The sequence below is a fragment of the Ascaphus truei genome, chromosome 1 (assembly GCF_040206685.1).
Source record: "Ascaphus truei isolate aAscTru1 chromosome 1, aAscTru1.hap1, whole genome shotgun sequence".
Taxonomy (NCBI): Eukaryota; Metazoa; Chordata; class Amphibia; order Anura; family Ascaphidae; genus Ascaphus; species Ascaphus truei.
In genome coordinates, this window is record NC_134483.1 from 129308136 (window position 1) to 129329825 (window position 21690).

The 21690-nt window shown below is 46.3% G+C and overlaps 1 protein-coding gene across 1 annotated transcript in view; it reads left to right on the plus strand.

The window, feature by feature from the left end:
- Positions 1 to 21690, plus strand: part of LOC142491888 (antiviral innate immune response receptor RIG-I-like) — a 145202-nt gene that overhangs the window by 51182 nt on the left and 72330 nt on the right. Inside the window, exons 8-9 of the mRNA XM_075594709.1 lie at positions 14379 to 14483; positions 19076 to 19220. Coding sequence (XP_075450824.1) covers positions 14379 to 14483; positions 19076 to 19220 — 250 coding nt within the window. The remainder of the gene's footprint in view (positions 1 to 14378; positions 14484 to 19075; positions 19221 to 21690) is intronic.

A 21690-nucleotide genomic window follows, 5' to 3' on the forward strand; every position in this document is an offset into this window, starting at 1 on the left:
ACACCCCGCAGACCATGGTCTGGGGCGTGAACTTTTTGGGGGACAGGCTTCGGTGGCGAGACTCTCCCATCCGACAATCATATGAGATATGTCCTTTCTTCCCGCATTTGTAGCAGGACATATCCCGGGGTGGGTTACGGCGGTCATACGGAGGCGAGGTTTGTCCCGCGTATTTCGGCCGTTCGGGACCTGGTTTCTCCGGTGGGTCCTCTTCTTTTCAGCACTTCCTTTTTGCTTGATGCTGCTGACTGCTTTAGCCTTCTGGGGGGAGTGAAGCATAAGATGCGTCTCGTGCTCTTTGACTTGCTGCAAGAGTTTGATAAACGAGGGAGGGGGTCCTCGAGTTAGGTTGTCGCGAATCATGTTTGCTATATGGTGAGTAGGACTGGACCCTCGTAGGTATTGCTTGCGAAGGTATTCGTCCATCTGGGAGGCGGCCACATATTTATGATGCAGCAGGGGCCCAAGGGAGATTTGCACTCGGTGTATATAGGCAGACAGGTCTTCACCATCCTTTTGATTGATGGCATAGTATTTAGCCCACAAGGCCCCATCATCCTCGGCCACACTATAGGCCTCAACTAAGAACTCGATCATCATACGAGCGGTTAGGTCGGGGCACTGCTCTCGATGAATGCTGATCAATGTGGACACCGGGGGTCGTAAGCACTCATGAGTCGTTGCCATTTCACCACGTCGGTGCAAGACCATTCCTCCATTACTCCCCTAGTGTGCTCCTTCTACGGGTCTATCCCGTCCTCTCCCGTGGGCACAGGTAGCGTTCCCGAGAAGGCCTTTAATTTCCGGTAGCTTTGTGAATGCGTGGCTAAGGTAAGTGCTTCTACTAACGGCGGTAAGCTGGAAGGGGCGGTTAACTGGTCTATCTTGTCATTGAGTTTCTGCAGCATATCACTACGCACCCTCGCCAGAGGCACTAGACCCGGGATAGCTAGATTCTGATCGACAGCTAGCTGCCTCGCTCGCGGGGCAGTGAGCAAAAGGAAGTGTGGGGTCGTCGTCATCTAGTTCCCCCACAGGAGGGTCCTGAAGTGGATAGACAAACGGGCTGCCGCCAGGTGGAGCATCGGGCAGTGGCAGATATTGAGGGGCTGCCGGTTCTAGTACTACTAGGTCTCGCCGGCAATCTACTAGCAAGGTGTTCCATTTAGCATCTTGGTCTATGAGCACATCTACTAGACGGGCTTTGGTAAAACCCGGCAGTTGTCGTAGGGCCATTTGCAAAGACTCTAAAGGTAAGGCCATGGGTACTCGTGTCACAGCTAAGGCGCGGCGGGCATGCGTGCGCATTTGCTGCGCACAGTCGCGTATTTCCTGATGGGAAGGAAGGGCCATTGTGGCGGTCATTTTGTCTCAAGGGGCACCCCAGGTCTAAGATCTCAGCAGCACCTCCAAATGTAGCCCTGCTTCCTAGCGAACACAGGCCATATGCTGTATTACCTGTAGGCTCACAGGGTCTGAGCCTCTGCCACGGAGAGCCTGGGGTACACACAATATCTAGAACTTGGTGCAGCGCCTCCACCTGCGACAGCTTCCGCCCGAGGGGAAGTGGGTCTTCGCAGGACTTATATACAACACACACACACACACACAGCAATATCCCTTAACCAATTAACTTTACTTGCATGAACCATATGGATTATACCAACAGGTGTCCCTCCCTAGAGGAGACACTATACTCGGCGTCTCATTGAACGCTCACCCTCCCTTCTCCCTACACCGGGTGATCCCACCCCGTGTCCAGTTCCCCTCGGGAATAGTTCTCCCACCCTCAAGTGAGTCAATGAATGTGTAGGAGTGTGACTGCGCAGCCACTGTGTCCCGAATGAAGGATGGTACCGTTGGTGCACTTTAGAATTACCTGCCGGGCACTCCAGTACCCGGTGCTGCTACAATCTTCACAAAGGATCAGCGAGGTGTAGAGGACGTCACCCGTAGGTGTCTAGGGCGATCCTACCCAGACACGCTGCGGCTCGATAGCGGGGTCTGAGCCCAGACCTCCCGCCAACTTAGAACTGTCCCAGCAGTATTAATGTGGCAATAAGGGAACCGGAACCTAACTATGGCCAGTCCCTAGCTCTGCTTGTCTCTACGGGGTCTCAGGGCCTAACTGGGCCTGGGGCATGCGGCCTACGTAGGGGGCGGTCTGCCTCCCCACACCGAAGCTCCTTCTCCTCTCCTCTCCAACCAACTCTGACCTCTTGTGCGCGCAAACACTTCCTTTTCCTCCTGGTCTCGCACCCAGGTGCATCACGGGGACCCGCGGGGGCTGCTGGGACTCGTCGTGCTCTACCTCCTTCGCGGGCTTTCTCTCACCCTCGCTCTGCGCATGCGCAACCTCTGCTAGGCTAAGTCTGTGCTGGCGCCAACCACAACATGGCGGCTCCCATGCGCGGAACCTCCGTTATCGGAGTGTTCCCTAACTGCAACATTCCCACCCATAACAACAAAAGGGTGGGAAAAGGGGATCCCGGCTACATCCTCCCCCCTGCGGATTCCAACGTCCTCGCTTGGACGATATCTTTGAACTGGTACAACTTTATATAATGAAAAATTGCATAACATAAACACCTCCCTCTCTTAAATCAGATTGTACATTTCGCTGAACATTACAATTACTGATTGTACACGGCTGCGGGCCCACTGCTGAGCCTCATAGTGGGGTGCCCGAAACTGATCGTAGGCCATCCTCATGGGAGGTTGCCTGTTCCTTTGGCTTCGCCTTAACAACTGTTCGGTCACCCCCTTGGGGGAGTGACTATTTTGGTCTTGAACCTCGAGCTCTTCCCTTGAGGGGGTTACAGTCTCTAAAGTATCCCGACTTGGTGCAAAACATGGGCTTAGTGGGTCCAGTGCCAAATTTTCTGGAGCCACCCCCTGGGGCGAGCGCTCCCATAGCCATTTACCCGAAGCTCCGCCGGGAGGTGCTCTCTGTTGAGGGCCCCTTTGAGAGGTTCCCTCTTGTGGATCTTACAGAACATCAGAGTTCCCTGACTCTTCTTCTTCCATGGATATCTCCCCATCCAACAAGGATGACGGCCATTCCACATCCCCCTCCTCTACTCGGGGAATAGGGAGTAAATGATTCCGATGCCAGGTCTTCACCCGGCCCTCCGAGTCTTTAATGCGGTAGACTGGAAGGCCGGGCATTTGAGAGGCTACCTCGTACACTCTCTCTCGCCATCGGTCAGCCAACTTATGTTTCCCTGGTACTCCCAGGTTACGGAGAAGCACTGCATCACCAGGTTTAATGTCTCTGTGTTTAACTTTATGATCATACCACCTTTTATTCCCGGCATTCAGCTTTTCGGTGGACTTCTCGGCTTGTAGATAGGCCTGTTGCAGATTCTCTTGCAATCGCTGCACATAGCGAAAATGTGTAGTGTTATGCACTCCATCGGTGGAGACTCTCAACCGTATGTCCACAGGCAGTCTAGCTTCTCGGCCGAACATGAGAAAGTAGGGCGAGAACCCGGTGGAGTCGTGTCGCGTGCAATTGTAAGCATGCACTAATGTTTCCACATGCCGACCCCGTTAACGTGCCTAACATGTCTAGTAAGGTATGGTTGAATCGTTCCGGCAGTGCTTCCCCTTCGGGGTGGTATGGAGTAGTGCGGGACTTATTGATATGCAAGAGTTTCAGCAGTTCTTTGATTAACTTGCTTTCGAAGTCTCTTCCTTGATCTGAGTGGAGGCGTTGAGGAAGCCCATAATGCATGAAGTACTTCTCCCAGAGCACCTTGGCCACCGTAACGGCTTTTTGATCTTTGGTCGGAAAGGCCTGGGCGTATCGGGTATAATGATCCGTGATGACCAACACATTCCCTATGCCACGGCTATCAGGTTCGATACACAAGAAGTCCATACATACTAAGTCCATGGGTCCCGTACTTTTTAAGTGGCCCATTGGGGCGGCGCTGGTGGGTAAAGTCTTCCTCTGAATACACCGCACACACCGTCGGCAGTGGTGCTCTACTGCTTCTCTCATCTTTGGCCAGAAAAACCTATCTCTCACTAGTCCAAAAGTCTTGTCTACCCCCAAATGGCCGTGTTCATCATGTAGAGCCTTCAGTACTAAGTACTGTAGTCTTTTTGGCAGTACTAATTGTTGTCTGTTCGGGTGATTATGATACTCCACAACTCGGTATAGCAAATTGTCTCGTATTTCAAATTTGTCAGCTTCTCGCATTAATAGTCCTCCTACATCCCCCGGGGTCTGTCGGAGGAGGGCCGGGCGGTTTTTTTGGATGGCATAACGAATAGCCCCTGCGACCGGGTCTTGTTTTTGGTATCGTACCATGTCTTTCCAGGCTATGATCTTGTCTGGAGTAACATGCATACCACTGGTGTCTCGATAGGCTTCCGGGATAGCATTTGCCGTACACCCTAGAGAGTCAGCCACTCGTAATTCAGAGAATGCCACTTGGTCATTGACTATGGCAGCTGTACAACATAGGGCCCTTATTCTGGTTCCCGGAATTTCTTCCCACTGATCTTCGTCGGGGGGTAGTGGCCAGCCCTGGTTGCCTAGACAGGGCGTCCGCTCCAATGTTCAGGGGGCCTGGCTTGTATTTCAAGGTGAAAGTGTAATTGAATAGAGCGGCCAACCAGCGATGTCCGGCCGCGTCGAGTTTGGCGGAGGTCATGATGTAGATGAGGGGATTATTGTCGGTCCGTACCTCGAACGACACACCGTACAAGTAATCAGAAAGTTTGTCCACAATGGCCCACTTGAGGGCCAAGAACTCGAGTTTGTGCACGGGGTAGTTCTGCTCACTGACAGTAAGACTGCGGCTGATATATGCTACAGGTCGCAATCCCTCTGGATATTTTTGATGTAATACGGCTCCTAGGCCGTTGAGGCTAGCATCCACATGTAATATATACGGTTGTTCAGGGTTGGCATAGGCCAGCACGGGGGCCGCAGTCAGACTCTGTATCAGATCCGTAAAGGCTTGTTCACACTCGGGTGTCCATTTGTCCCCGAAGGACTGTCGGGCAAGTGTGGCCTTCCGGCCTGTGTTCTCCGGATATATTTTGAGGAGGCCATTGAGGGCTTTGGCCCGTCTGGAGTATCCCTCCACAAACCTGCGATAGTAGCCGCAGAACCCCAGGAACGATCGCAACTCCCCCACATTGTCAGGGCGGGGCCAATTGACAACAGCTTCTATTTTGGCGGGGTCCGTGGCAATTCCCTCGCCGGATACGATGTGTCCCACGTAAGTCACCGATGTCCAGCAGAAACGGCATTTATCCAAGGAGAGTTTGAGCCCTTCTTGCGCTAATCGGTCAAGTACTTTCAAAAGTCGAGCCTCGTGCTCTTCCAGGGTTTTCCTGAAGACTATAATGTTGTCTAAATACTTGAGGCATTCTCGGGGGTTCAAGTCACCTAGAGTCTTCTCCATTAGCCGCTGAAAGGTGGCGGTGGCACCACATATACCTTGGGGCATACGGGTGAATTGATAGAACCCTAGGGGGCAAACGAACGCCGTCTTCTCTTGATCCTCCGGGCTCATAGGTACTTGATAGTAGCCGGACCGAAGGTCCAGTACACTGAACCATTGGCTCCCATGTAGGGTATCCAAGATTTCTTCTATGCGGGGAAGATTATACTGGTCCGGTACCGTTCGATTGTTCAGCGTCCGGTAGTCAACACATAACCTCACGGTCCCATTCTTCTTTCGCACGACCACTATGGGTGAGGAGTAAGGGCTTCGTGATTCCGTGACAATTCCGGCCTCTTCCATTCATTGATCGCCGCTCGTACATCCTCTACGTCCCTAGGGGCTAGCCGACGGGAACGCTCCCGGAAGGGTTTGGTATCAGTCATCCGAATGGTGTGTTGGGCGTTGCTGCTACACCCCACATCCATTTCACTAGTAGAGAATACTGATCTTGTTTCTTCCAGCTGTACTCGTAATCGTTCTTTCCAGGCGTCCGACAGTCCGGATGAACCAAAGTCAAAATCTAACGGCGATCCGGTTTCATCCACTCGGGTAGTCTTTACCTGCACGGCTTCGCCCACCGAGCTGACAGGGTAAATTCTCCCTATTCGCTGTCCCGCGTCGATGGCCATGGGGAAGGGTGAAAGATTCTGCACCATCACGTAAATTCGACGGGGAATGGCAATTGGCCAATCCCGGAATTCCGGCACTAGCCGATATCCTCGGCGGACATCTTCTTCGGGTGTGCTTTCTAAAGAAAACAGCTGCTCCTCATCTACTCGTTCAGCTTAGGCACACCAGGCGGGTACCCTCTGCGTCTCGCCGGGTAAGAGTCTGGTCAACCCTCCCCACACGCAGAACAATAGTCCGTAGTCCTCCGAGGGGGGTGGAGGGGGAACTGGATCCACCTGGACTAGCTGCAACTGTAGGCTGGACATGGGCAGTTCATTAGCTTCGTGTAGGTAGGCCCGGATGACGGCTTGAACAATGTCCGCATTCGTGCCTAGGATGATCGGGTACTTAGGTGTATCTTTGGGTTTGGGGCACACCAAGGCGTCCACCTTCATGGGGTGAGACTTCCCCGTATTGAGCTGCTGTATCTCCAGATCCATGGTCACCAGCCCGTCGATGGGGTAGTCTTCATTGCTTAAGCCTCGTACTTTGATATGCCCTGCCGCTCTCAGAGGCCGCTTCTGGAGATGTCGATCATAGAATCCCCGATATATGATGGTGACTTGCGACCCCGTGTCCAGTAGTGCGGAGGAGTAAATCCCGTCCACTAACACCCGGATCAGCGCTACCGGTCCCACGCGGTTACCTTCCTCTTCGGGGTCCTCGCTACTTTGGGTGGACACCGGAGTTTCCGGGCCGACTGCATACACCCCGCAGACCATGGTCTGGGGCGTGAACTTTTTGGGGGACAGGCTTCGGTGGCGAGACTCTCCCATCCGACAATCATATGAGATATGTCCTTTCTTCCCGCATTTGTAGCAGGACATATCCCGGGGTGGGTTACGGCGGTCATACGGAGGCGAGGTTTGTCCCGCGTATTTCGGCCGTTCGGGACCTGGTTTCTCCGGTGGGTCCTCTTCTTTTCAGCACTTCCTTTTTGCTTGATGCTGCTGACTGCTTTAGCCTTCTGGGGGGAGTGAAGCATAAGATGCGTCTCGTGCTCTTTGACTTGCTGCAAGAGTTTGATAAACGAGGGAGGGGGTCCTCGAGTTAGGTTGTCGCGAATCATGTTTGCTATATGGTGAGTAGGACTGGACCCTCGTAGGTATTGCTTGCGAAGGTATTCGTCCATCTGGGAGGCGGCCACATATTTATGATGCAGCAGGGGCCCAAGGGAGATTTGCACTCGGTGTATATAGGCAGACAGGTCTTCACCATCCTTTTGATTGATGGCATAGTATTTAGCCCACAAGGCCCCATCATCCTCGGCCACACTATAGGCCTCAACTAAGAACTCGATCATCATACGAGCGGTTAGGTCGGGGCACTGCTCTCGATGAATGCTGATCAATGTGGACACCGGGGGTCGTAAGCACTCATGAGTCGTTGCCATTTCACCACGTCGGTGCAAGACCATTCCTCCATTACTCCCCTAGTGTGCTCCTTCTACGGGTCTATCCCGTCCTCTCCCGTGGGCACAGGTAGCGTTCCCGAGAAGGCCTTTAATTTCCGGTAGCTTTGTGAATGCGTGGCTAAGGTAAGTGCTTCTACTAACGGCGGTAAGCTGGAAGGGGCGGTTAACTGGTCTATCTTGTCATTGAGTTTCTGCAGCATATCACTACGCACCCTCGCCAGAGGCACTAGACCCGGGATAGCTAGATTCTGATCGACAGCTAGCTGCCTCGCTCGCGGGGCAGTGAGCAAAAGGAAGTGTGGGGTCGTCGTCATCTAGTTCCCCCACAGGAGGGTCCTGAAGTGGATAGACAAACGGGCTGCCGCCAGGTGGAGCATCGGGCAGTGGCAGATATTGAGGGGCTGCCGGTTCTAGTACTACTAGGTCTCGCCGGCAATCTACTAGCAAGGTGTTCCATTTAGCATCTTGGTCTATGAGCACATCTACTAGACGGGCTTTGGTAAAACCCGGCAGTTGTCGTAGGGCCATTTGCAAAGACTCTAAAGGTAAGGCCATGGGTACTCGTGTCACAGCTAAGGCGCGGCGGGCATGCGTGCGCATTTGCTGCGCACAGTCGCGTATTTCCTGATGGGAAGGAAGGGCCATTGTGGCGGTCATTTTGTCTCAAGGGGCACCCCAGGTCTAAGATCTCAGCAGCACCTCCAAATGTAGCCCTGCTTCCTAGCGAACACAGGCCATATGCTGTATTACCTGTAGGCTCACAGGGTCTGAGCCTCTGCCACGGAGAGCCTGGGGTACACACAATATCTAGAACTTGGTGCAGCGCCTCCACCTGCGACAGCTTCCGCCCGAGGGGAAGTGGGTCTTCGCAGGACTTATATACAACACACACACACACAGCAATATCCCTTAACCAATTAACTTTACTTGCATGAACCATATGGATTATACCAACAGGTGTCCCTCCCTAGAGGAGACACTATACTCGGCGTCTCATTGAACGCTCACCCTCCCTTCTCCCTACACCGGGTGATCCCACCCCGTGTCCAGTTCCCCTCGGGAATAGTTCTCCCACCCTCAAGTGAGTCAATGAATGTGTAGGAGTGTGACTGCGCAGCCACTGTGTCCCGAATGAAGGATGGTACCGTTGGTGCACTTTAGAATTACCTGCCGGGCACTCCAGTACCCGGTGCTGCTACAATCTTCACAAAGGATCAGCGAGGTGTAGAGGACGTCACCCGTAGGTGTCTAGGGCGATCCTACCCAGACACGCTGCGGCTCGATAGCGGGGTCTGAGCCCAGACCTCCCGCCAACTTAGAACTGTCCCAGCAGTATTAATGTGGCAATAAGGGAACCGGAACCTAACTATGGCCAGTCCCTAGCTCTGCTTGTCTCTACGGGGTCTCAGGGCCTAACTGGGCCTGGGGCATGCGGCCTACGTAGGGGGCGGTCTGCCTCCCCACACCGAAGCTCCTTCTCCTCTCCTCTCCAACCAACTCTGACCTCTCGTGCGCGCAAACACTTCCTTTTCCTCCTGGTCTCGTACCTCATTGGCCCAGGCGCATCACGGGGACCCGCGGGGGCTGCTGGGACTCGTCGTGCTCTACCTCCTTCGCGGGCTTTCTCTCACCCTCGCTCTGCGCATGCGCAACCTCTGCTAGGCTAAGTCTGTGCTGGCGCCAACCACAACATGGCGGCTCCCATGCGCGGAACCTCCGTTATCGGAGTGTTCCCTAACTGCAACATTCCCACCCATAACAACAAAAGGGTGGAAAAAGGGGATCCCGGCTACATCTGTTAAACTTGGAAGAAAAAAAAAAGCCCAGAGGGAATTGAATACCAGAATATTGGTAGACACACATTTAGATAGCATGACAAAATATATATTCAAAATTCACTCTCTTTCTTGATTCACGTAAGGGAGCACTGAATGGGCCAGCACGAGTGGTGGGATGAAGCTTTCACCCATTTTTTTTTGTAACCCCCCAAGTTTTTTTATTATCAATTAACCCTTTCCTCCTACCCCTTGCTTCACTACAGTACATCAACTTAGATACATTTACCTAGCCCCTCTCAAGCTCATATAGAAGAGGGAATCTGATACGACTAATGACTAATGAAGCCATGGGTTGCCTACCTGGAAATAAAATGATCAATCCTGAATAAGAGCATACTCTTTATTTAACATGAGCAACGAAATCCCAATGACATTTATTTAAATGAATATTAAGGTCTTTAACTGGAACAAAAAACATAGATTAGCTCTCTCGGAATTTAAGTGATTACAGTGTGATATTATATTCCTCCAAGAGACCCATTTTGACTCCCAGGACCTCCCTAACACCTTTAGGAGAACTTTTCCTATAGCATTTTTTACATCTTTCAATAGCAAGAAAAGAGGAGTGGCAATTTTGATCTGTTGATGTGTTCTCTTTCAGTCACAAGAGATCATAAGAGAGCCTGGTGGCAGGATTTTATCGATACATGGTCTACTTGCTGGAGTAGAAATAACAAGACTTAATATAACGCTCTGAATGAACACCAGGTAGAATTCTTGAAAGAAACCCTTATGTCCCAAGGAAAGATGCCTTTGATTTACATGATAGTGGAGGAGACTTTAATGTGGTTATAGTCCCTGACCTCGACAAATCCAGTATGAGGGGTCAAACACGCACAGCTTCCATTATTAGCAATGCAAACAAGTTTAAGCATCTCCTGAAAGATTTTTCCCTGATTGATATTTGGTAAACCAAGCACCAAAATCAAAAAGACTATGGGGCCTATTCTCATTGTTCCGAAGCTGTCATTGCCAAACTGCGCAGTTTGGCATGGTCAGAAGTCGCGGCATGAAATTTGACAAAATGCCCTATTCTCAATTGCAATTCGCATGATTTAAACCACGTCTATAAAAAGTGATAAAACGCATGGTTTAACAGCCAAAATACCCAGATTCTACTTGCTCTTGAAGCAGAATGACCTGAGGTGGTGCTAACTCCATCCCGAGTGTAGCACACTTTCCCCCACCCCCTGGGAGATATGGCGACTATTGTGTGTGTGGTGCATTACCTGTGGCTCACAGGAGGCCTGAACCCCTGCTGCTGGGAGCCTGGGGTGTACCTGATCCATCTGGTGATAACGCCTCCACCTACGCAGAATCCTAACAATGTTGGATAACCCCATGCAGGACACTATGTAAGTAATACCCACTGGTATGGTATAACAAGTTTACTGAACACATAAAAAGAGCAATAACAGAACCACTCAGGCCTCACAGTGCCGTACCCCCACACCGTGCCCCCAAACACAGTGTCCACACCCCGGTGGGGTTTACCCCAAAGTACTGAGGTGCCCCATGGCACCCAACCACCCTGGTGTCCACAGAGTCAACCCACCAAAAGTGTGTGTGACAGCGCTGCCCACACCTGCGTGTTACTGTTGGTGCACTTGTAGATGGGGATACCTGCTAGGTGCTCCAGCACCCGGTATCACCGACAGAAGAGAACTGTCCATCCCACACCGTCGTCATTAGTGAAGTGGGGTGGTATCCGGCAGGAGTGTCCCACCGTGAAGATAGTATCTGTGCCTTGCGGTGGTGATCTCGTCCCAGACCATAGGCCGCAAAGCTGTGCGACATTCTGCTGTGTCCCTGACACTAATATTGCTAAGTGGGGTAGTGTCCCTGTCTTAAGGGGCCTTTCCCTATAGCAGCCACAAGCTATGTGGGAGTCAGGGCCTAGCTGGGGCCGAACAGGGGGTCTCTGGCCGAGTGCAGGGGCTAATGACACCCTGCACCTACACCCTTACACTCTAATGTCACAGCTCCGACAGGTGTGGTCTCTGAAGCACCAAATGTATCCATCTCAGACCTCGGGAATACTGCAGCCCTATTGGCTATAGCTCCCCATCTGACTAACAGCCCCTGGGGCTGCTGGGGATTGTAGTTCCCCGACCGAGCTGAATTGTAATGGCCACCGCTCTGTCTATGCTACTGCGCATACATGCGCCTGTAATAGCCGCCGCGTGTCCTCCTGCGCACGTGCAACTTTCCAGATGGCCGCCGCCTGCACTCAGGAACTCCGGCGACCAGATCGCTGCTCCAGCCCCCACCACAACTCCCGGCATACCGGGCATCTGTCCGCACCCTCCGGCGGCACCCACAGCTGCCGCGGAGGTAAGGGGGTGGCGGAGGCTAAGGGGAGCCCAAAGGGGGACCAGGGCTATACGAGTCTGACATATGGGCTTTGCTGAGATACAGGTTTTGCTCTGTCAGCAAAACCCCTATTTCGGGCTCTAAATGAAATTCGCAATACCAATAACGCAAGTCTTGAGGTGGCATGAAAAAAAAATTGGAGTGAGTTTTTCGAAGCGGTTTGGATAACGGAGCTACGAAAATTCCAGTTTTCATAAAAAAATGTGAGTTGGAGGCTTTTTTGACAAACCGATTGGATTGGCAGAGCCAGTGTGAAAACGCTTCTAAAGCATTTCCCACATATATTGGACGAGAAGAGCTTACAGAATACAATTCGATCGGAAAGGGTACTTTAGACATGGATTGAGCTGGTAGAATAGGCCCTTATACATTTTTCTCAACTCCCCACGACTGTTATTCAAGAATCAATTATATCCTTGTCTCAATTAATGTTCTGGAGGGTATAGAGAGCGCTACAATAAACACCATTGCGTGGTCAGTTCATGCTCCTATTGATATAACGTTAAAAAAAACTTCACTTGTCCTAGACCGTCACAATGGGGACTAAATGATTCTCTACTAAATTACCCAGACGCCAAAATTAATCTGTCACTACTGTAGGTGACTATTTTAGTTTTAAAAAGGGCTCTGTGGATTCTCCAACTTTACACTGGGAAGCTCATAAAGCTTCTATAAGAGGGACTTTTCTATCTTCATAGGGAAAAAAAAATACAAAACATACCTTGAAAGTGTTAACAAATAAAATTCAATCGCTTGAACAAAATCACAAGAGTAGCCCCTCCAAGAAGGTTTACAGATACTTACTGTCTGCTAGGGATCGAGTTAAGCAGGTACAACTTCCATCATTCTATGATATGGGAAAGAAAGCAGATCGAATCTTAGCAAATAACATGAGAGGCTTTAGATCTAATGCGCAAATTGCAGCAAGAAAATGAAAGGATGGGAAGATCACCTACAGGAAAAAGCTGATACCGGTAGCACTTTCTGAAATCATTACATTTTCATTAAATATTTGTGACTCATCTAAATGTGAGCTGATCTCTTCCCCTACTAAATGAACCCCTATATTTGATAATCCAAACTTTCCTCCAGGATGTAATTCAAAAACATTTTATTCTTGGAAAACTAAACGTATACCAAATATTGTAAATGTAATATATATGAGAAAACTAATGACGTTTGAGGAGATCTGTTTGTAATATTCTTTACCAAGTACCAAGTTATAAAAATTTCTCCAGATCCAACATTACATCTAATAATGTGCACCTAATTTTGAGTTCAGAGACTCAAATGTATTCCTAAACCTAGCGTACAGTACGTAGATCCAGAAGGTATCAGGCAGATTTGACTACCATCATCTATCAGGAAGTGGCCCCTTCAGGTAAATTCCTTGAACATAATTACATTAAGAAATGGGAAACTGATCTCCAATGATAACTGGATTATATAATGGGACTATGCGTCAAAAACATCCATCTGTACCTTGATCAAAGAGAACATTTCTAAGATTCTATTCCGGTGGTTTTTAACCGCTAAAAGAATTTGACGTATACAGACTCTGAGACAGTGTTAGAGGGAATGTGGTCAAGTGACAGATATGGCACATATACAGTATTGTGGTTTTGTCCTGTAATGCAGAGATTTGGGGCAATGATTGTAAAATGTATTGAAAACACTTTAAAATTATGATCACCATACAGCTTGCCAAACACATAGAAAATGTTTGCCTGACTAGTCGAAAGTTAATCTCCCACATTTTAACAGCAGCTCCATGGAAGAGTACCTCAGTTCCCCCTCGAAAAGCAGTTATAGCAAGAATTGATGCTGTGATTACTTCCTTTCTAAGACATACTGGGAAAAGCTTCCATAAAACTTGGAATCCTTGAATCTACAAAGGGGCTTCTCAGGATGTGGGCCGTCCTTGCCCTTTGCGAACCAATTATTATCCTATGCCTGCTGGGCTGACTTCCCCGCTGCATCGGTACCAAATACTAATATAAACTATTAAGCATGTCAATTGTATGGTATATGATGTGTTTGAATTGTTTTGTTTAATAGTATGTATATTGTTGCATACAAATGTACAGTATATGTGTCTCTTGGGTTGCCAGGTGGCTTCTCCAAAAATACTGGACTCAATGGTGAAAGGTGCGTCAGGTCACTATGTCCAGGGAGGAAAATACCGGACACATACATGTCCAGTATTACAGTACCTCTCATTTTTACTGGACAGAGTGTCCAAATACAGGACAGTCCAGTTCAATACCGGACACGTGGCAACCCTATGTGTCTCATGCTGTTTAGAGATGGAGTTAACTTCCCCCCTCCCTCCCTTTCCCCTCCCTACTCCTTCCTGTTTCCCATTCGATTTTCGTCTTAAGTTGCAACATTACTAATTTGATCCTATATAAAAATTAAATATATATTCGCATAAATTATGTCACGGCCCTGTGTGTTTCAGAAGTACTGTATATACTGTAGTTTCTAATTATTTTAAAAAAAACTAGAATGGTAACTTTTTTTGATGACTGCACCTTTAATTAATAATATCAGTTTAATATTGGTTATTAGATTGCATTATTTATAAGCTGTATATTTTTACAAACTTTTGTTTACTAGGTAACCGATCGGCGTCAGTTCCAGAAATGAAGCTAAGGCTGTATCAAGAAGAGCTGGCCCAGCCTGCGTACCGGGGAAAGAACACCATTATATGTGCCCCAACAGGTCAGATTATTCTAATGCAAAATGCTTGTTTTTCTTTTATGTTTATTAAAGAATGAAAAGTGTAAAACTGCACACAAAGTATTCAAAAGCTGCACTGAGGAAAAATATAAAGAGCCTCCAAAGCAAAAGTGTTTAACTTTTATAAAAGCCCAGAGGGAATTGGATACTAGAATGTCAGTAGACACACATGTAGATAGCATGACAAAATATATATTCATAATTCACTTTCTTTTTTTAATTCACTTAAAGTAGCAGCTCCTACTCATTTTTTTTTAATATGATGGTAACCTGGGAGTTTCTCTCAGCCAAACACCACATGCCATTATTTTTACCGTTTTTTTTTAATTGGATCTTTCTTTTTTTTTAAATATTTTTCAATGCCTGTTGACTGCTAATGTATTAATCTGTACCTGTTTAGGGTACAGATGAATACAGTAATAGCAAATGCATTTCTTGGCAAATGAATTTCTTCTTTTGACTGTTATATTTTCTAGTTATTTTTATTGTTTTGATTCAATTGTTTTGATTTGTGATGTCTTGAATTTTTTTATTTTTTGCATTTTTATTTAATGATTTATTTTGTTGGCTAATGGTTTAAATTGGTGTTGTCTAGTGGTTGTATTAATGAATTGATTTAGTTATTACATTTATTTTTTGGCTAGTGGTGTGATTTATTTAATTGATTTGTTGGTGGTTTAATTGATTGGTTAGTGGTTTTATTTAGTTAATTGCTTGGTTGGCTAGTGCTTTGATTTTTTGTTTCTGGGTGTTTAAGTGCTTGTTGTATGTGTTTTATTATTGTGTATTTTGGACATAAATGCTTTTGTATTAGGGTGATACCCGCGGGGACCACCCGAGGGCCCCCAGCAACCTGTGAGAACCACCCGAGAGCCCCCAGACACCCTTGGGGATGACCCGTGGACCCTCAGACACCTGCAGGGACCACCTGGAGGCTCACGAGGGGCTGGGAAACCCCAGGGGTGCATTGTGGGGCCTGCAGGGACCACCCGGGGACCCCGTCTGCCTGTGGTATTAATCCTGTGTGCAAAAAAATAAATAATGGTTTTATGTGGGGGCACGGGGGGGTGGGTTGTATATTGGTGTTTATTAGATATTGTAAAGTTTATTGTTGGCCTAGGAGGTGGGTAGTGGGGCTGTTGTGTGTATTTGTGTTTATTGTGGGTAGCCACAATAAGCATGGCACTGATGTTAACCCCTTCATTGCCTTAGCGGTTAGCCGCTAAGGTAATGAAGTTGCCTGTAAAAGCATTTTTATTGCATGAGATTCATGCCGGGGGTCTCCGATGCTGATATTAATGGGTATCAGCTCCGGAGACCTCCGCCATCAATCCGATGCAGGAAAAATTAATTTTTATTTCTAAGTGCCGTCTCGCCACTTCTCAGCAGCCTCTCCCACCTTCTGCCAACTTTTTCTGGCGAGGCGATTCGGAGAAGAAATCTAAATTCTAGAGTGGCGATCAACCTCGATAAGCTGATCGTGGCTACTAGAGTTTGAGAAACTGCCGATAAGTGTCGATAAGTGGCTTATTGGGGTGTGTTTGGCGACTTTTTTTCTGAATTTTCTTTGGCCGAAAATGTCTAGTATCGCTAAAATATTGGAGCTTACAGAATAGCAGTAGGCTTTTTTGACGATAAGCTGCCGATAACTGACTTATCGGATCTTTCTGCATAAGCCCTTTTATCGGCAAGAAAACCGCAGCCTCAATGGCGGCTGACCGAGGTCCGACCTCAGTTTTCCCATGCCCAAAAGTCTAGTGCACTAATTTCCCTTAAAGATTAACACAGTGGTAGCCCCTGCTTCTGAATGCGACTCCCGCTGCGTTAATCCTACCGGGCCGCACCAGTCTGGAAGAGCAGCGCAAAGAGAAGCTGCATCACCCTGCACAGCTCTTAGAGGCGACCTCGCTGTTTTTATTTGATTTTAATTACATAGGACAAAGCACGGGGTTTCCAGATCTGAACCACATTCATTTCAGGTCCGGGGACCCCCTGCTTCCCGAGTTACAGGCCTCCGTATCTGGTGCCGGTATCTCCTGCAAATGTAATTCTCCTGTGTCAGTAGCCAAATATGGCTAATAGTGCTTTTCCCAATTCAAATATACAGTAAAATAAAATTAAAGTTGCATTAATGTTTTACTCACCCTTGCCAGGATGAACGCCATCCTCTTCCTCCACACCGTCATTTAAGAAAGGACCAATGCCCAACCATTAAAACACCAGTAACCCCTTAATTACCTTAGTGGTTACTACCGCTAAGTTAATTAAAGGGTTACTGGTGTTTTAATGGGGTCATGAAGAGTGTTCTGTTATTGCCCCCTGGTCAGTGGTTAGGTCTCCGGGACCCCAATAATACCTCTTAATTACCGCTACGGTAATTAAGGGGTTAACCCCTTCTGCTACCACCTGGGTGGCCTAACATCCCTTGGGCAACTACCCCCTTAACCCACCCCCTCAATACAATCAAATACAATCAAATACAATATGATTAAAACAAACACATAGCTAATGGGCTAATAGCGCTTTTGCCCATTCAAAAACAATCACTAGCCAGCAACCCTATAGTAAATAAAAGCTGTACTTACCCCTGCCAGGATGAAGGCTGTCCTCGTCCTCACTCACATCTTCAGTGGCACCAACATTTAAATAAAAGCACAGGCTACTGGCCAGTAACCTCTTAATTACCTCAGCGGGTAGTAACTGCTATGGTAATTAAATGGTTAACCCTCCCCCCCCCCACTACACACCTGGGAGGCCTAACCACCATCCCTGTGGTAACTACCCCATGAACCACCCCCTGTAACCCCATTACCACACACGCACACACAAATGGCCAAAAGCCCTAGTAGCCAAATATGGCTAGTAGCGCATTTGCCCATTTGTGATGCCTAAAAAAACCCCCACAATTACAGTAAATAAAATGCACATTACAGTACAATAAATCAGTGCAATAAAAACAAACGGGTTTCACAAGAAAGAATCACTCTCAATATGCACTCTACCTATAAAATGGTACATTTTGCAGAGATGTCTGCAGAGTCAAATGCTCAGAACATATCAGACCAACAAATGGGGGTGCATGGATCCCAAGAGACCCCACTAATACGAAAAAATAATACAATTGTATTAACATATATATCGTGTATTAAAAGTGACATACTGTACAGGTGTTAGTGTATAATGTGAATAAAATCCCATCAGTGATGGCGGACCAACTACTGCAGTCTAGTAAGGAAATACGGTAGGTTGTATCTATATGGTCACTGGGTTGAATGATGCCTGTATGTGTCCACAGTGTGGCGCAATTGATGCAACCTATCATATAGAGTTACACTCCATTTATGTGAGGGGGATTGTTCCATACGCCCATTAGAGTGTCTCACTAGAAGTTGTATATGTTGATTTATGCAAAATATGGTTAAGCTAGGAGGAACATATGTGGTACCGATGTACCCTTACCATACACACACACACACACACACACACATATAGTCTGTATCCACTCCAAAGATTGTCACTGTGGATGGTCACAGCTATATTGTGGTTTGCAACTATATAACCCTGCACATGCAGTTTCGCACAAACGATTTACCTTATGATTTGTGAGGCCGATCACAACTCCACTTTCCATTGTATTCTCCTCTCCCATGTAGTTAGTCAGGTAAGGAATTATCATTAGGTAGCTAGTCACTGGCACATCATAGTGGCAATTGCGCCACACTGTGGACACATACAGGCATCATTCAGCCCAGTGACCATATAGATACAACCTACCCTATTTCCTTACTACACTGCAGTAGTTGGTCCGCCATCAATGAGGGGATTTTATTCACATTATACACTATCACTTGTATGTCACTTTTAATACACGATATATATGTTAATACAATTTTATTATTTTTTTCGTATTAGTGGGGTCTCTTGGGATCCATGCACTCCATTTGTTGTTCTGATATGTTCTGAGCATTTGACTCTGCAGACGTCTCTGCAAAATGTACCAGTATATAGGCAGAGTGCATATTGAGAGGGATTTTTTCTTGTGAAACCCATGGGATTTCACAAAGTTGAGGGATTTACAGTTGCTTTATTCCCTCATGCACCACATTCACATTAGATCTATACAGGTCATTTAGTATAGGTTGAGCGACAGGCTTCTGTTGAGCTTACCCAATAAAAACAAACACTAGCCAATCAATTCATTGATAGTCGCTGTGGTTATCTACGGTTATCTATACCCTCAACGGGGGCACAGATTGCCACATTGGCAATCAATGGACACCCTACAAAAAACATCTTCTGGGGGTTGCACTCCTGCTTTTCAAGATTTCTTTAAAAATACTTTGTGGCAGGATTATATGGAGAAACAGCACCTTCTTTAAAAGTGGCTTATTTAAATTTTAACAGAATAATCACGTTGATATTTGTTGCTTTTGCACATTTTTTTTAATATCAAATTATTTGAAGTTTAGTTTTGCACTTTAAATTTGTGTAAATATAAATGTATGTTTGTTAAAATGAATGTGACTTCATGTAAAGCTTCTAAATGTATCTAATCTTTATGATGCCCATACCAGGATCGGGGAAGACTATTGTGGCACTTGCAATTTGTGTTCAACATCTGAAATCCGTTCCAAAAGGAAAAGTCGTGTTTATAGTCACCCAGTTGCCAGTTTATGAGAAGAAGAAAGATGTCTTCATCAAGTACTTTGAAAGTAGTGGGTATGTACTGAATTTTGTGTGTGTATCCACTGTGAAATCCTGCTTGTTCCCCAGGCTGGGCGAAGTTCAGGGTCTGTTGTAGCCATGGAGCGTGTACATTCTCCTGTGGCTCCAAGGATGTCTCTTTAGGACCATAACCCATGCACTGTACCAGGCACTTAAGTCTTCTCCTAGAGATTATGGAGTACACATTTTTTTGTTCCAGAAACTCTTCTTTGCCATCATCCTGGACAGGATCAGGACGAAAAACGATGCATTCAGGAAAGGTGTTCTTCTGAAAAGGAGAAGAGTGAAAAATGTTTTCACTCCTCAGGGAATTCTAAGCGGGAAGAGCATAAATACTGCTCAAGAGTCTGCTTGGTTCTTTCTGTTTGGCCAATAGACCAGGGGTGTCAAATGTTGTTGATGATCCTGAAGATTATCAGAGAAAATCAGGCTATCATCCAGATAAGATAAGGAAAAACAGAGTCTGGGCGGTCACTGCTCCCCATAAACAATCCAAGCGCAATTAGTAAAAGAAAAAAGCTTTATTTAATCAAAAATAGACATCAGTAGAGGGTAGAAAAAACCTCTTATGCGTTTCGTCCTGACAAAAGGACTTTATCAAAGAGTACAAAAAAACTTTACACACAGCTGATCTCTATATAGGCAATGACACGATCTGATAAGATAAATACAAAATGTACGCATGCAGCACATCTGATGTATAATGAGTTAATCAAAAGACTAGTGCTGCAGTGGCTTGTCGTGCACACCCATGCAGAGACTGCTACAGTATGTGTAACAGACATACAATGTTGCTTAAAGAAACATAATATACAAAAATAAGATATTGTAATCAAACAATTTAAAAACACAAAAAGTATATATACAAACAACAGATACTAAAATAACCCCAAATGACGTCAAAGACTAAAGACAAAATGAATGGAAAAATAATTAAACATAACTTTAAATTCAAATGACATAAGAAATAATAATTAAATAAAATATGAATATAATATGATAAACAATCCCAAATATCTTAAGTATATATGAATAGATGAAATGATCAAACAGAAAACTAATGTACCGATAGACATATAAAGGAATACCGTATACCCTGAACACTCCCAATGGGCAGCCTAAAGTTGACAAAAAATGTTTGAGCTCTCAATCTTTGTTAATACCTGAGGGGTGAAGAGTATTCAAGGTATATATCCAGTACATTTCTTGTTTATTTAATGTATTTTCCCTATCACCACCCCTTGGGTGACAGGGAATGTGTTCAATGGCGGAATATGAAAAATTCTCTATTCCTCCCATTGGGCACATAGAAAAGTGTCTAGCCACTGGATGTAAAACACCTTTCTTTTTTATCAATCGTACATGTTCCGCTATTCTGCCCTTTAAAGGTCTAATAGTGTGACCTATATATTTTTTCGCATCCACAGCATAACAGGTATATCACAAAACTTGTGTTACCATTCAAAAAACTTTTGATATAAATTTTTCTTATATCCCCATTATTAAATATAAATTTTATAGAATTAGCATATTTTCACATAGAATAATTACCGCAGGCAAAAAAGCCTTTAGGTATGCCTTTAACCTGGGGATAACTTGAACAGGAATCAAACAGGCTAGGTGACAAATAATAGGCGTTCCGGTAGCGTCGCCATTTTTAAAGCGTCCGCGTGACGTAACCTGGTGATTTAAACACCAGGGCCTGTAACTCGGGAAGCAGGGGGCACCCGAGGCTGAATTCCAAGGGGGTTCAGCTCAGGAGACCTCCTGCTCCCACACACTATTAATAAAAATTACATTAAAGCAGCTTCATTACCTTAGTGGATATCCGCTAAAGCAATGAAGGAGTTAAAAACCAGTGCCATGTTTATTGGGGGTAGCGGGGGTGGGTGAAGGTGGTTTGCGGGTGGACTTAACCCCTTCATTAACTTAGCAGTAAGCAGAACGTTTTTTATTTACTTTATTTATGCTGGCGGGCTAATGTTGTGTTTAATAATGGGCAAATAACCTATTATCCATATCGGGATAATAGTTATTTTGTAAACAGACAAATATGCCCAAAGCTACTTCCAATGTGACAAAAATACACCGTGCAATACCTACAGTTGTGTGAAAAAGAAAGTACACCCCCTTTGAATTCTATGGTTTTATATATCAGGACATAATAACAATCATCTGTTCCTTAGCAGGTCTTAAAATTAGGTAAATATAACCTCAGATGAACAACAACACATGACATATTACACAGTGTCATGATTTATTTAACAAAAATAAAGCTAAAATGGAGAAGCCATACTGTATGTAAAACCATAAAATTCAAAGAGGGTGTACTTTCTTTTTCACACCACTGTATATATTCTCTTGAAAAAATGGTCATTTAGTTTAACCCTTTGGCCAAAGCATCTTAAGCTTGCTGCCACGTTCAAGGCATGACCAAAGCAGGTCCTAACACTCCCTGGGTTAA